This window comes from Oncorhynchus kisutch, linkage group LG17, assembly GCF_002021735.2.
Source record: "Oncorhynchus kisutch isolate 150728-3 linkage group LG17, Okis_V2, whole genome shotgun sequence".
In the NCBI taxonomy this organism is placed as follows: domain Eukaryota; kingdom Metazoa; phylum Chordata; class Actinopteri; order Salmoniformes; family Salmonidae; genus Oncorhynchus; species Oncorhynchus kisutch.
In genome coordinates, this window is record NC_034190.2 from 41579267 (window position 1) to 41593225 (window position 13959).

Genomic DNA, 13959 nt, shown 5'->3' on the forward strand with positions numbered 1-13959 from the left:
AACTACACAACTTAATACATGCACTGTCTCTGATTGCAAGTTGATCTGAACGGTCTTAGAAAAGTGGCATTGTCATGACAGAATGTAAACTACATTATTTACAATACAGCCAACCATACTAATAATAAAGACATAACAAAAATCAATGCAAGGCTATTTCAAGTGTGACCCGCATGATCATTTTTTGGCACAAACCTGTAAATAGTCGATTTGTTGTAACCAAAGAAGTCAGGTAATCCACATTCCTCAGTGGCAAAACAGTATTGCTTTGAGGTACTCCGGTTGATGGACTTCTGCGCATTTGTCCGGTAAAGTGCCTTGTCTCCTCTTATTGGGATTTCACAGACAACCCTCCCTGCTTCTCAGGCAAATTAGCTGAAGACATAAACACTAATCTCATTACAGGGATGCAAACAAACTAGTGTAGTTTTCAATAACATGGAATGACCCATTCCCATTATTTGGTTAGTTTAATGAACTGTCAGTGTAGGTATAGTTATAGGCCTGTGTTGCCAGGTGATATCTGTTAGTTCTGACCATAAGTAAAGAGTGAGAGGGGGCAGAGAGAAGCCACAGTCTGGAGGAAGACCGCATTGAGGCATGAATCACGTTTGTTTTCAATGTCAGCAAGGGGATATCCGCTTTTCTTTAGAATAGCTGCCATTGGAAGTTGACAGTGACTCATTGGTGCAACCTTGAGCCATCAGCCATCCACTACTTTGTACCCAAATAGTACAAAAGTCACTCAATCCCCACCACCCTTGATCATGTCTATACAGTTTGATCGATGGAAATAAACTGTTTGTACAAAATCCAATTAAACTTATTTTTTGTTTCTATAGCTAGACGTTTATTAAAAGGTTCATTGTTCAGTTCACCCAGTGAACTTAACCTTAGTTTACTGGCACACATCTACAGATTCTGTATAGGCTGTGCTCTAGTTTTCATGGTAGCAGATGAGGGAGCGAGGGAAAGCAGGCCAGGGAGTTACTGAAAGATGGATGAATACCCATGACGGTAGGTACTCCTGCATGGGTGCCACAGCTGATCCTCCTGTCCTTGGCCCTTCCTGTGGGTGACACGGCAGACTTTACGGAGGAGTCTCAATATTTTCTTGCAAACCCTTTTCTACTCTTTCTCAAAACGCATCGGAGGGGAACATTCGAGGGGAGGGACCTTGGTCCTTCTCCTCTAATAGGGGTGAGAAGATCATTTCAAAGCCCATGTCCTAACACTACTCATCTAGACTATTTAGGTAGCAGCAGGGTTGATGGTACAACACTACTAAATAGAGCAATAGACCAGGGTCAGTCAAGGGTTTCCTGACAGCCTTCTATATCATTGGCCAAAACACACTACAGTCATTAAATAAATCAGGGTTCATAGACACAGTCGAGTATTTAAGAGAAAAACGCCTCCCCATAACTCAACCAACGGCGCTACAAGCCTTGGCAAAGGAGGACTTAACTTTAATTCGACAATCATACATAGTTTTATACATTTAAATCTTATACAAAAAAATAAATGTACAGGGAGGAGATGAACAGCGGTAAGCATCTCATAATAAATACTGTAAACCGTGTGCTGCTGTGTGCCTGTGGCATTGGGGTTCCATACATTACTATTATGACCCCGTGTGTGCTTCATCTCAGACCACAGGCCTGATACTATCACACACGTAAAAGGCAGTTTGCAGTTTGTGTTGTATGGGGTCTGTATTTGTGAGTGTCTGTCATTTCCCCAGACTAGATGAAGACCAGCTGAGAAAACATGTCCAGTTGTGAATACTATTATTACATTAATATGGCATCAATCCCTCTCCTCAGAAGCATTGCATAACGTAACAGAGATACAGTAGATATATTATATCAATAGGAGAGGCCTATATAAGCAATAAATGTGGAGTGACAATCACTCATTGACGAAACGTGCCAGTCGATTGGCTAACATTAGCCAAGATTGATAGCTGAGTTTCCAAATAAATACAAGACAGTGCCCCTCTTCTCCAAGCGTTTCACCTCAAATGAAGAGGTCACGATATTGGCTTTCAGAGCAAGGCTTCTCTTGCTCTCACTAGTGTTCCACTACACGAGGCCGGCCCTTTCCTTTACATGCGGAAGACTGTAGCTGGGTAATCTAAGGTTGGGCTAAAAACTCCCCTCTTGGTCATATGTTGGAGCAGAAGCCGAGAGGACTAAAAGGAGGGCTGTCTTTTTCTGAAGTCCTTCTGGTTTTCTAGCTGCCAGCATGAGCCTCTCTCCTAATTGTGGAGATGGGTGGGGCAGTACAGTAAGCAGGAGGAAACGGGTCCATGCTGTGATGAATGGCCAAGGGATTTCAGACAGACTGATAAGGTCCATCAAATTTGGCCGTACCGCCTTAAGTGGTCGTATCGGTCTGCTCCACCTGAAAAATCGCTCTATCGTTAAGAGTCTGTGGAGGTCCCGGGTCACCGGCTGATGTCGCGGTTACCCTCCCAGCTCTTCCCCCCCACCGCATCGCCTGCTGTCACCGATTCGAAGAAAGGGTGTCTGAGGGAGTCTGTCAGGGCCAGGCGCTTAGCGGGCTCGTATTCCAGCATGCTCTCAATCAGGTCAAACAACCGATGGTGCTCCTCGGCTTCCGACAACAGGTACCTCTGAGAACATACAGATGTGATCAACATAATGAAAATCAGGAAAATGTGAATACTATATTTGGGGTTAATTTCAATAATGTCTAAATAGAGGTTGATATCAGAAATCCCTGGTTAATCTGACATGAGGGGGTGAATGGGAAGGAAAGTAGTAGGGTAGTAGAGTAGTAGAGTGCTACACAAGGAGCTGCTCTCTTACCCGTAAGGGTTTGCAGTTCTCCCTCACGTATCTCCCAGCTGACGAGCTCTCGTCCCAGTCCAGACGGCCACGGTAAAAATATTTCTGCTTCCTGAGTTAAAGGGGAGAGAGAAATGATTGCAAAGATTGAGGAAGAGCGGCATATATTAGATAAAAACAGTGTGTGTGCAGGGGCAGCAGCATGGAAGAGTTGCCATAGGGTTCAATACCCACAGACAAAGATCCCCAACAGGCCCTTTGATGTGGCATAAACCTACAACTTCACTTTGATGCTCTGCGTCAACAACTAGACAAAGCAACACCATGGGTGTGTGTGATGGATTACTTTTTGACCTGCAACTACACAGATGCACCTGGTCGTGTGTGTATGTGTGAGCTCTGACCTTGTCTTGCGTATCATCCTGGAGGGCACCGGCCCCAGTATTCTCTCCATCATGGCCAGATGCTCCCTGTTATCATGAGTCTGAGGGAGGGATGAACAAACAAGACAGCAAAGGTATATCTTAATGGCATCTCTTTCAGTGTATAAATGGCCATAAATGTAGATTGTGGATATCAGCAACGAGACCGATGCCAACACACACCATTATCTATCTTGCAACAATTTGACTGATAGCACAGAGTACAATTTGGCCATAAATGCTGAGAGCTTTGAATAGAATGAGTGGAATAGTATGAGAGCGCCATCACCTATGGCGTTAGCGTAGCCAGGCAGAACTCGGAGCACAACGTCAACCAAGGGTTGATCCCAATTGGATTAGCAGCTGTGTCTCTCTGCTGCGCTTTCTGGCTCAGTGTGTGTGTGTTTGCTTATGTGTGCGCGAAAGCCATTCTGGGCTTTGTTCAGTCCTTCCTGACAACCCGAATCGACCAGACACGGAGAGTAATCTTGGAAGGCAGCTGTCGCCACAGACAGTATGGGATTGGGAAGGGAAGTGGGGCTTTACCTGGAACAAGGTGAAGCCCAGGTAGTACTCGAACAGGATGCAACCGATGCTCCACACATCACACGGCTGGCTCCAGCCCAGCTCTACAGGACAAAACACAGAATAGGTGAATGTTTTTGGGGGTGGTTTCCCGGACACAGATTAAGCCTAATACTGGACTAAAAGTATTGTCAATTGGGATTCTCCATCTGAATTGGTGCTGTGTAGGCTGGTGGAAACGAATAAAACAATGAAAAAGCTCAATGTAAGACCCTAGCCTCACACGCTTTCTCCAGTGCCTGGACTTATCAAAAGCAACAACCAAAGTTTCGGCAGCAGCAGCTTTCTGCCTTAACATTGGTTGTGACTTCACAACTAGCATCATAGATCAAGAGGGTGAAGATTTAGCTTCTTTAAATAGAACAAGGACTTATACAAGCCACATAACAGACCATGGGTAAGCTTACACATTAAGCTTTGAAAGTATGTGAAAAGACAATCATCTCAGCTCAACTCTGAGCAAGCACACTCGACTAATTGTCTCATGTACTGCAAAGTGAGTACAAAGCCAGTCAACTGTGCTTAATGTCTGACTGTGGGTTGCTGTTCAGTGTCTACCTGACCGGAACCGAACTGGCAGATTATGGCAGTTCAATGCCACTGCTAAGGAACACCCCCTCTGTTTTAGAATAGCCCAACCAGACAGACTATATGTCATGTGAATTTTGTTTTTAATGTTCATAAACTGAGCTTCACTTAAAACACTGTCTATTACTAAGAATTTGTAAGGTTCTTATTGCAATGAAATATACAGAGGCCAGTTTACAATAGTCAGTAAGGTTTATTTACGAGAGCGCGGCTGTTCATATACAAAGACATTCCTTTTATAACTTTCTCTTACCCTACCTACACACATGCATACACACCAACCTTTGGATATTCTCATGAAGTCTCACCACAGTTTATAACCACTCAGCTGACAGTTCCAGTCTCCCCCAGATACGAGAGCTCTGGAGGGGCTCTCCATGTCTTATCTAATCTCCCCAGAGTTACAGCCAGGTCGGTTCAAACATAGGTTAATGCTCCTCTTCATTCTCTTTCGACACCCACATACATTCCTTTCTTCCTAGATCTATGCTACATAACCCCTTCCTAATGAACAAACATATATCATTATAGAAAGACAGGGTAGAATTCTGTTAGTTATAATTCTACGTTAAATGTATACATCATTTAGTGATTATTCATAATAATCATAACACTATAGCAGTCCATTGTCAATGTAGTGGCTACACAACCCTTAGTTTAGAATAGTCCTCATCCAATTGTTCAGCTAACTGGCCTGAAGGAAGATAGGGCTAACTCTGGAACGTCACTCACCTAGTATGACTTCCGGGGCGCGGTAGTGCCGTGTGGAGACGATGGTGCTGTGGTGCTCGTGGTCAAATGTGGCGCTACCAAAGTCCACCACCCGTACGTCCGTGCTCTTCACTGTCCGCTCGTCGCGCTTCTGTAGGGAGGAAGGTGAAAAAGGACATGGCTTAGAACCCTATAGTTTTGTTAAAAATAAAAGGCAGAATGCAACTTTTTTTTCAAACCTCATGAAACACGTAAAGCTAAACTTTTAGACAATTGGCCAGTGAATGACACCTTGATTAGTCCTGATATCTAGTAACATTGACATTATCTATTTTCATGCTTCTGACATTAAACCATACCTGTATCCAAACTGAAAATGATTCCCATTAGTTTTGGTACATTTAGGTCTAATTGTCATTTGCACTTCAGGCAATAGCTGACTGCCAAAGCATTTGCGATGACACTCAGCCTGTGTCCCAAATGGCACCCTTTCCCCTATATAGAGCACTACATTTGAACAGGCCCTGGTTAAAAGTAGTGCACTATTCGGGAATATGGTACCATTTGGGATGTAGCCTCTGAAAGCAAAACAGGCTCTGCAGAAAGCCTATTATCCCAAGGCCCGACTCCTCATCTCACCTTCTCTACATTATAGGTCATAGTGAAGTCGGAATTGACAAACAGGATGTTTTCTGGCTTCAGGTCTGTGTGCGTCAACTTGGTATCATGAAGAACTGTGAGGAAAAAATACAAAATAAAATCCCGACAGCCATTCACATTCGATGGTCAACGAAAAGAACACTCTTCTGATAGGTGTGTTTGAACCAACGATGCCCTCATGTGGCTAAAGACTTCTTATTGCAAACAATGGTGGCCTTATAGTCCAATTCCTACCTCTCTAGGTGAGTAAGGAGGGGGATGGCTAAATCAACAAAAAGGAATGAATGAAGGCTTGTGTCACGGTAGTGATAGGGGTCTATGTAGGGCATTGGTTGTTGGAGTGAGACTTATGACCAGTTGGTAGGTCATGTTGAAATTGTTAAAGAGAATGTGCTCTTGATAACTCATCTGGTTGAACAAAGGCAATAAATACAAGACAGTAGCGTAATATCGGTGTGCACTTACACTTGACAGCTAGCGGTAGAGTGACAATTATGACTAGTTGACTGCTAGTTTCTGCACTTATGTCGGGCCATTATTGTGAAAGAAAATGTGTTCTCAATTACTTACCCGGTTAAATAAAAGGCAATATTTTTTTTTAGATAGAAATAAATATATACTTACACTTGACGGACAGGCATAGCTGGTAGGCCATGTGTCGGACCTGGGCGATGGAATAGGGCAGGTAGTTGTTCTCCTTGAGGAAGTCGAAGGTGCTGAGGGCCAGCAGCTCGAAGGAGATACACATGTGGCCGTGGTAGTCGAACCAGTCATACATCTGGACACACAGGCTGGGAGGAAAGATGAGAGGGGTTCCATAACTAACAATGTAAACATAAGTCAATAAAAACTAAATGACAGGGTCCTGTGTAATTAGGGGTTTTCTTCAGGATCAAAAGGGGGTCTTAGGTGGTGGGCGTGGTAAGCAAGGCTGAATTTCTCAGTGATGTAGAGAAAGGTTTGCATTTATTAAGCCAACTTTATGCATATCTACAGATTTCTCCATGGAGCCGAGAGATATTTTTGCAGTTTAAAAGCTAATTTCCTGCAATTCTACAAAGTTGACCATGGAGCTGAGAGAAAAATTGTGTTGTTTTAAAGCTCAACGTGTTAAATCTAATAAAATCAATATCTCTAAATTGGAATTTTCAAGTCTCCTTGATTGTCGAGTTCTCAAAGATTATATTATTTCAAAATATATAAGTCCATTATCTTTTCTACATACTTCATACCTGATTTTAGTCATTTAAGTCCATTCCTGAAAATGAATGTAATTACACTGTTTGGAGAAAGTATTTAAATTGGAGAAAAATCCCTGGTAATGAACAATACACCGTAGTGGTCTGAGTCAGTAGTAGGCTACTCACTGTTTGTTTTCCGGATCTTTCTCATTGATTCTCTCCAGCACATTGATCTCCAGACGAGCTGCTTCCTTGTATTTCTCCACATTTTTTATGATCTTTAGAGCAACAGCGGCCCCTCCCCTGTAAGACAAATACAGTATGAATGACAAAGACATAACTAACCACACAATGAATATAGACACAAAACACATGAGGGAATACCTTGCAGTGCAAAGCTGTGATTCCCTAAATTAGGTCCATCTACATAACCCGAGTTGGTGCTGTTGCTTAGGAACCTGGTGTCACAGGTTTGGTAGGTTAAAATAAGATGGATACCTGAAGGATAGCTTTTGAAAACAGATTTTTCAGCCTCTTTAACATGATAAACTTGTTGAGCCATGAAATTCCACCTTATTTCATACAAGCAAACTGTATTGTGAGTCCATTCTATTCCCTTGTCCTTGCATGTTGATTATGCAACATGTTATCAAAAATAAGTTAGGCTTTATCGCATTCAAGTTCAAACCTGTATTGTGCTTCAGGGGGCAGAGGCAGGGACATTAGCATGGAACAAATTTGCATGGGGTATCATTGCCCAGCCCCCTAAACTCAGGACCCATAGAGAAGCACACAGACGTCTATAGTGAGCCTAAGTGCAGGCGCTAATACACCCATAGCAAGTACACCCACGGCCACGACGTGATAGAATAACAGGATCAGCCGAAGGAGGAGGGCTCTAACTCTAGAACTACTATTTGTAAATAGTAAACACCTAGTGCAGGTAGAGGGAACACTTAAAGAAAAAAATAGGACTCCGGAGGCTTTAAAAAAAGGGCCACCAGCTAACAGTCAGAGCAGTTTTCCTACTTACCGACGATGGTCAATACATTGCATCACCCTCCCAAAGGTGCCTTCCCCCAGGGTGCTGACAATCTCATCTGGAAGACAGACAGAGAGACGGGGAAAGAGAGTGGGAAAGAAGGGAAGAGAAGAATTAGACATGTGGACCGGAGCAGGGACATCAAGGCAAAAAAAAGTGACAGGCGTTTCAATACTAGCACCCATCCCCCTTTTCAGGTTGTGGACAAATGGGATGCCAAAAGGAATGTTTACTTTTACACGGTCCTAGATAACCTATGATAATTGGGGTCCACACACTACCAGAACAAATTATGGGAAAATGTTTGAGTGCCCCCCAGCAGCCTATAGGAAAGAAAACCAAAAGTATATTCCTACAGATGTTTTGGTGGGGGGGGGGGGTTACTGGTTAACCTATGTAATTGAAAAACCCACTCAAGCAAAACTTCTGAAATAAGTGTAAATGTGCAGACTAAGCAAATAAATTTGGTTTCAAACTGGAAGAACATACAAGTCATGCCAGGGATACGAGCTGGAAAATGGTAAGACTATATGTTAAGTGGGTGGGTGTTATGAGATCATGGATCATAATAACTGTGCTTTTTTTAAGCATACAAATCATGCTCTTAATTTACCACTACAAAGACTTCTATAAAGTGTAGCATTAAAAAGATGCAACACTGTCAAAGGTCAAAAATGCAACACCGCAGACAAGGCCATATGGATGTTTACTAGGTAGGCCTCATGTTAGTTTTGAAGGAAAGGGCTAGATATGAGGGGTTGCAAAACTATTCAAAACAAACGTTCCTAATTGCTTTTCCCACTTAATGTATTACAAAAAAAATATTTGTTTTAGACCTGGACTTTAAACTAAAACGCAAGAGACAATTAAGAAGTTGAGGAAATGTTGTGTTAGGGGAAAACTCTAATATCTCTGATATAAAACCACAGCTAGATAGCCTCAACACAACGAGCAGTATTTATCTAAAACCGATATCCTCAAAAAAAATGTGCGTGCTATCCACCCTGCTTTTTGAGCTAGAGCGAACAGCATTCTACCATGGCATCATCATCAGGCACTCCCCTGTCAGTGAATGCTCTATGGTTTTAAATACTCATATGGAGAAGGGTTACGATAGAGTAGTGGCAGTGAGTACATCTCTCTTGCAGGACGTCCCCACTCCGACAGATCAGGTGCCCTTCCTCGTCGTCCCTCACACTCAGTGCCCGCGTCCGGCTGTCACTCCGCTGTTTGCAGCCCCCACAGCATTAGCAGGTCACGACACGACCGACAGGGGACAGGGGGTTTTCGGGGGCAGCCGTAGCCACGGCGATGGAAGGCGGCACAGGTAGAGGAGGGAGGAGGAGGGTGATGTTGTAGTTGACGTAGTGGTTGTAGGTGGGTGTGGTGGTCATAGGGCGATTCGTATGACACCACGTGAGGAAATATATAACGATAGGGATATAGTGCAAGGGAACAAGTCAAAGATCACATTTTGTCCTCTGCTTCTCTCCCCCCTACCTTTTAACCCGTGCTATTACAAATAAGGAAGCAACCTGCATATCCATCCATTCATCCAACAAAAAGCCAATTCAGAAAATACCAAAAATATCTACATCAAACTATGATATTGCCCACTTAAAACGAAGCAGAGTACTTCCCAAGAAAACAAATAAAATGAGAGGATGGTAAGGCAATCAAGCAAAAGATAGTTCAAGATTAAAATCATCAGTGATACATAGATACATGCCAGCCTATGGTCCTCTCTCTCATTTATGTCTACTTAACGCAGAAGGCGAGAATGTGGATGATGCTTTATCCACGTGGGTCCAAAAACAGTCAATGTCTCACTACACAACTCATTTTATGAGAAGACTGTAGAAGGTAAATCTGGATTTAACTAAGACAAAACAGCTACTCAAATCCTGCTGACAAAAACAAAACAAAAGATTGTACTACTTACCAAGTCCAGGAGCTGTGGACAAGAGAAGGTAATAGAGAAGTAGAGAGACAGAAAGACACGAGGAGAAGAGAAAGATAGAAAGGAGCGGGAGGGTTAAAGGACAAGCTCGGGCCGGGCTGTACTCACCGAGGAGGATGGGCTATAGGACCTGGTTCTACGCCGCCTTCGTTTGTGCTTACGCCTGCTGCCCTTCCTTCGGTACGACTCCTCCCGTTCCCTCTCGCGTCCCCTCCGGTAGTCGCACATGCTCGGTGAGAAGTCACGTGCGTAGTAACCGCCGTCGGCTGCTGCTGGTGCACCTCCATGTTCCCTTTCCCGGTTTCCGCGGTCTCGTTCGTGGCTCTGGTCCAGGCGGCGGTAGCCCTCACAGTAGCGCCGGTCGTATGGCCTGCGGTCTGCCGAGCGATTATCGTAGCTGCAAGAGGCGCCCAACACCATGGGTTAGAGCAGTGGTGTCTCTGACCGCCAACTCAGGCTACATGTTATTCAATGAATGCCATCAGAGCCCTTTGATACTGGTACATGAACCTATTGAGAGTTTAACAAACATTTCTACCAGATAAACTATCATAAGGTACAAAAGCTTACATACCAATTATTTTGTTTGCAAGTACACAAATATAACACAGCCATACAAACAGACCTCCTGGAGCGAGCGTAGCTTCCCTCCTGTCGGTTTCCCCGTCCCCTTCTGTCTCTGTCCCGATCCCTCTCCCGGTCACTGCTAGAGGAAAAAGAGGGCGATCTGCGGTGCCTCTGCTTGCGTCCTCTGTCTCTGTCCCGGTCTTGATAGCTGCTCCGGCTGGCCCTTTCTGAGGACGGGTACCGTCTCGAGTGTGGCATCTATGACAAGACATGTTACTTGGTATTTCATTGCCGTTGGTGAGGGGTTGGATTGCACTCAGTAAGGAAGGGATACAGAACAGCTGTATGGTGGGGGAAAGGAAGAAAAATAGTCAAAGAAAACCAGGTGAGGATCCATCCTCAGCTCTCCCATCAAGCCATTAAACTCTGGAACTGTTTTAAAGTCACCATTGGCCTTATGGGAAATCACTGAGCGGTTTCTTTCCTTTCCAGAAACGGAGTTAGGAAGGACGCCTGTATCATTGTAGTGACTGGGTATATTGATACACCATCCAAAGTGTAATTAATAACTTCACCATGCTCAAAGGGATACTCAATGTCTGCTTTTTTATTTTTTACCCATCTACCAACAGGTGCCCTTCTTTGTGAAGCATTGGAAAATCTCCCTGGTCTTTGTGGTTGAATCTGTGTTTCATTTGCTTGACTGAGGGACCTTAAATATCATTGTATGTGTGGGGTACACAGATCAAATAAAATCTGATTGGTCACATACACATATTTAGCAGATGTTATTGCAGGCGTAGCAAAATGCTTTTATCCCTAGCTCCAACAGTGCAGTAGTATCAAACAATTCACAACTATACACAAATCTAAAAGTTAAATGGAATTAAGAAATATATAAATATTGGGACAAGCCATGTTGGAGTGGCATTGACTAAAATACAGTATAATCCATATATACATATGAATTGAGTAAAACAGTATGTAAACATTAAAGTGACTAGTGCTCCATTATTAAGGTGACCAGTGATTCCATGTCTATGTAGACAGTGCAGCAGCCTCTAAGGTGCAGGGTTGAGTAACTGGGTGGTAGCCGGCTAGTGATGGCTATTTAACAGTCTGATGCCCTTGAGATAGAAGCTGTTTTTCAGTCTCTCGGTCCCAGCTGATGCACCTGTACTGACCTCACCTTGTGGATGATAGAGGGGTGAACAGGCCGTGGTTGGGTGGTTGATGACCTTGATCTTTTTGGCCTTCCTGTGACATCGGGTGCTGTAGGTGTCCTGGAGGACAGGCAGTGTGCCCCCAGTGATGCGTTGAGCAGACCGCACCACCCTCTGGAGAGCCCTGTGGTTGAAGGCATTTCAGTTGCTGTAGCAGGCAGTGATACAGCCTGATAGGATGCTATCAATTGTGCATCTGTAAAATGCTTGTGTCCCTAGCACCAACAGTGCAGTAGTATTTCTTCTGAATATCTTCAGCCTCCTGAGGTTGAAGAGGCGCTGTTGTGCCTTATTCACCACACTGTCTGTGTGGGTGCATTTCAGATTGTCAGTGACGTGTACGCTGAGGAACTTGAAGCTTTTCAACTTCTCCATTGCGGTCCTGTTGATGTGGATAGGGGCGTACTCCCTCTTCTGTCTCCTGAAGTCCACGATCAGCTTTTGTTGACGTTGAGGGAGAAGTTATTTTCCTGGCACCACTATGCCAGGGCCTTCTCCTCCTCCCTGTAGGCTGTCTTGTCATTGTTGGTAATCAGGTTCTACCACTGTTGTGTCGTCTGCAAACTTGATAACTGAGTTGGAGGCGTGCCATGGCCACGGAGTCATGGGTCAACAGGGAGTACAGGAGGGGGCTGAGTACGCACTAAAATTAGGTACTCATTTAATCATGATAAACACCAGTTGTGGAAAAAGTACACAAATAGTACACCTTAGTAGAAAATGACTCAGGTAAAAGTGAGTCACCCAGTAAAATACTACCTGAGTAAAAGTCTAAAACTATTTGGTTTTAAATGTACTTAAGTATCAAAAGTAAATGCAACTGCTAAAATATACTTAGGTATCAAAAGTATAAATAATTTAAAATTCCTTATATTAAGCAAACCAGACAGCACCATTTTCCTTTTTACGGGTAACCAGGGGCACACTCATCATTTACATACGAAGCCTGTGTTTAGTGAGTCCGCCAGATAAGTGGCAGTAGGGATGTGGTCTTGATAAGTTGTGTGAATTGTACCAATTTCCTGTCCTACTAAGTATTCAAAATACTTTTGGTTGTGAGGGAAAAATGTATGGTGTAAGAAGTACATTATTTTCTTTAGGAATGTGGTCAAAAATATAAAGTACAGAACCAAAAAAACGACTTAAGTACTTTAAAATATTTTTACACCACTAGTAAACACTTATTTCACAGAGGTGAGGCCATGCAACTGATGTAACTTGTTCAAACAAGACATTTAAGCTTCTCATTTTTAATTAATTAGTACAAATTTCAGAATTCCACTTTGACATGATTGGGTAAAAATTGAAATGGAACTTTCAATTCAGGCTGTGTAACAACAAAATGTGGAAAAAAAAGTCAAGGAGTGTGAATAGTTAAAGGCACTGTTATTAAGTTGGGGGTGGCCTTATAACGTTACCTAATAAGCCAACCAACGTACTGTACCTAGTTAGTTGATGTCACCTGGCTAAATGCAAACGTTAACTAAGTAATGTCGTGAGTTAATCACTGTGCCAGTTTAGCTAAGTGTGATAGGTAAAGACATGGGATTACCAAAAATGTGTAGTTCGACAACTAGTAAACTAAGTAGCTTGATAAATGGCAATTTGTTGACTCAGACTAGCTAGCACACTACTAGCTACGACATTGTCGAATTGGCTGGCTAACGTAGGTTGTTACTAGCTAGCCGACGCCATGATATTTCGCAGAAATGCAGGCACACGAATTGCTTTCGTGAAGAATTGCATAAATTGTCATTTTGTTCAAATACATAGTTAACCAAACATATTTCTGATATTTACATACGTTTGCTAATAGTTATTTAGATCGGTTGGCTAGCTAGCTAATTTGACCGCCATTTTACCTAGCGTTACCTAGCTACTCGCGTTCGTTAGCTTTGATGCTAGCTGACTATAATTGGACTCGCGTGGATCAACATATCACTGAAACCGGAATACAATGTAGTGCACACGTGTATTTCCATATTATTTTACCGTTATATCAGCCAGGCCTGTGCGTTTATCCCACAGGAAATCCGTGTTTGCGCTTCAATTCCTAGTTTTCACTTCTCACTATAGGGCTCTAACCTCGTACAAACCATCCTGATATCGCGAGTTTACATTGTTTCGCTTTAGAGAAACATAATGTAAGCTCGCGAGAACAGGATAGTTCGAAGCTACGAACACTGCTCCACACAAGTAAACACCCC

The 13959-nt window shown here is 43.2% G+C and overlaps 1 protein-coding gene across 4 annotated transcripts; it reads right to left on the reverse strand.

The window, feature by feature from the left end:
• Positions 1–1392: 1392 nt before the first annotated feature.
• Positions 1393–13877, reverse strand: LOC109907678 (dual specificity protein kinase CLK2). Of its 4 annotated transcripts, none has more exons than XM_020505791.2 (13): positions 13745–13877; positions 10588–10787; positions 10071–10359; positions 9138–9228; positions 7994–8060; positions 7147–7263; positions 6404–6570; positions 5759–5853; positions 5141–5270; positions 3782–3864; positions 3218–3297; positions 2835–2925; positions 1393–2638 (listed from the first exon to the last, which is right to left on the reverse strand). In XM_020505791.2, the coding sequence occupies exons 2-13, from the start codon at positions 10785–10787 to the stop codon at positions 2450–2452; spliced, it is 1599 nt and encodes a 532-aa protein (XP_020361380.1). In that variant the 5' UTR covers positions 13745–13877; the 3' UTR covers positions 1393–2449. The 4 variants fall into 4 exon arrangements, with proteins under 4 accessions (XP_020361380.1, XP_020361381.2, XP_031649690.1 ...); XM_020505792.2 differs by lacking the exon at positions 13745–13877 and adding an exon at positions 11719–12158; XM_031793830.1 differs by adding an exon at positions 11719–12395 and having other exon boundaries at positions 1400–2638; positions 7994–10359; positions 13745–13859.
• Positions 13878–13959: the final 82 nt, after the last annotated feature.

What these genes read in the sequence shown, in the direction of transcription:
- LOC109907678 (XM_020505792.2), bottom strand. Translation starts at nt 11,892, where the DNA reads ATGCCTTCAACCACAGGGCTCTCCAGAGGGTGGTGCGGTCTGCTCAAC. An exon ending in ACCCCTCTATCATCCACAAG is followed by an intron (nt 10,788 to 11,718) that starts GTGAGGTCAGTA and finishes GTCTTGTCATAG; the next exon opens with ATGCCACACTCGAGACGGTA. An exon ending in AGCTACGCTCGCTCCAGGAG is followed by an intron (nt 10,360 to 10,587) that starts GTCTGTTTGTAT and finishes CGCCTCTTGCAG; the next exon opens with CTACGATAATCGCTCGGCAG.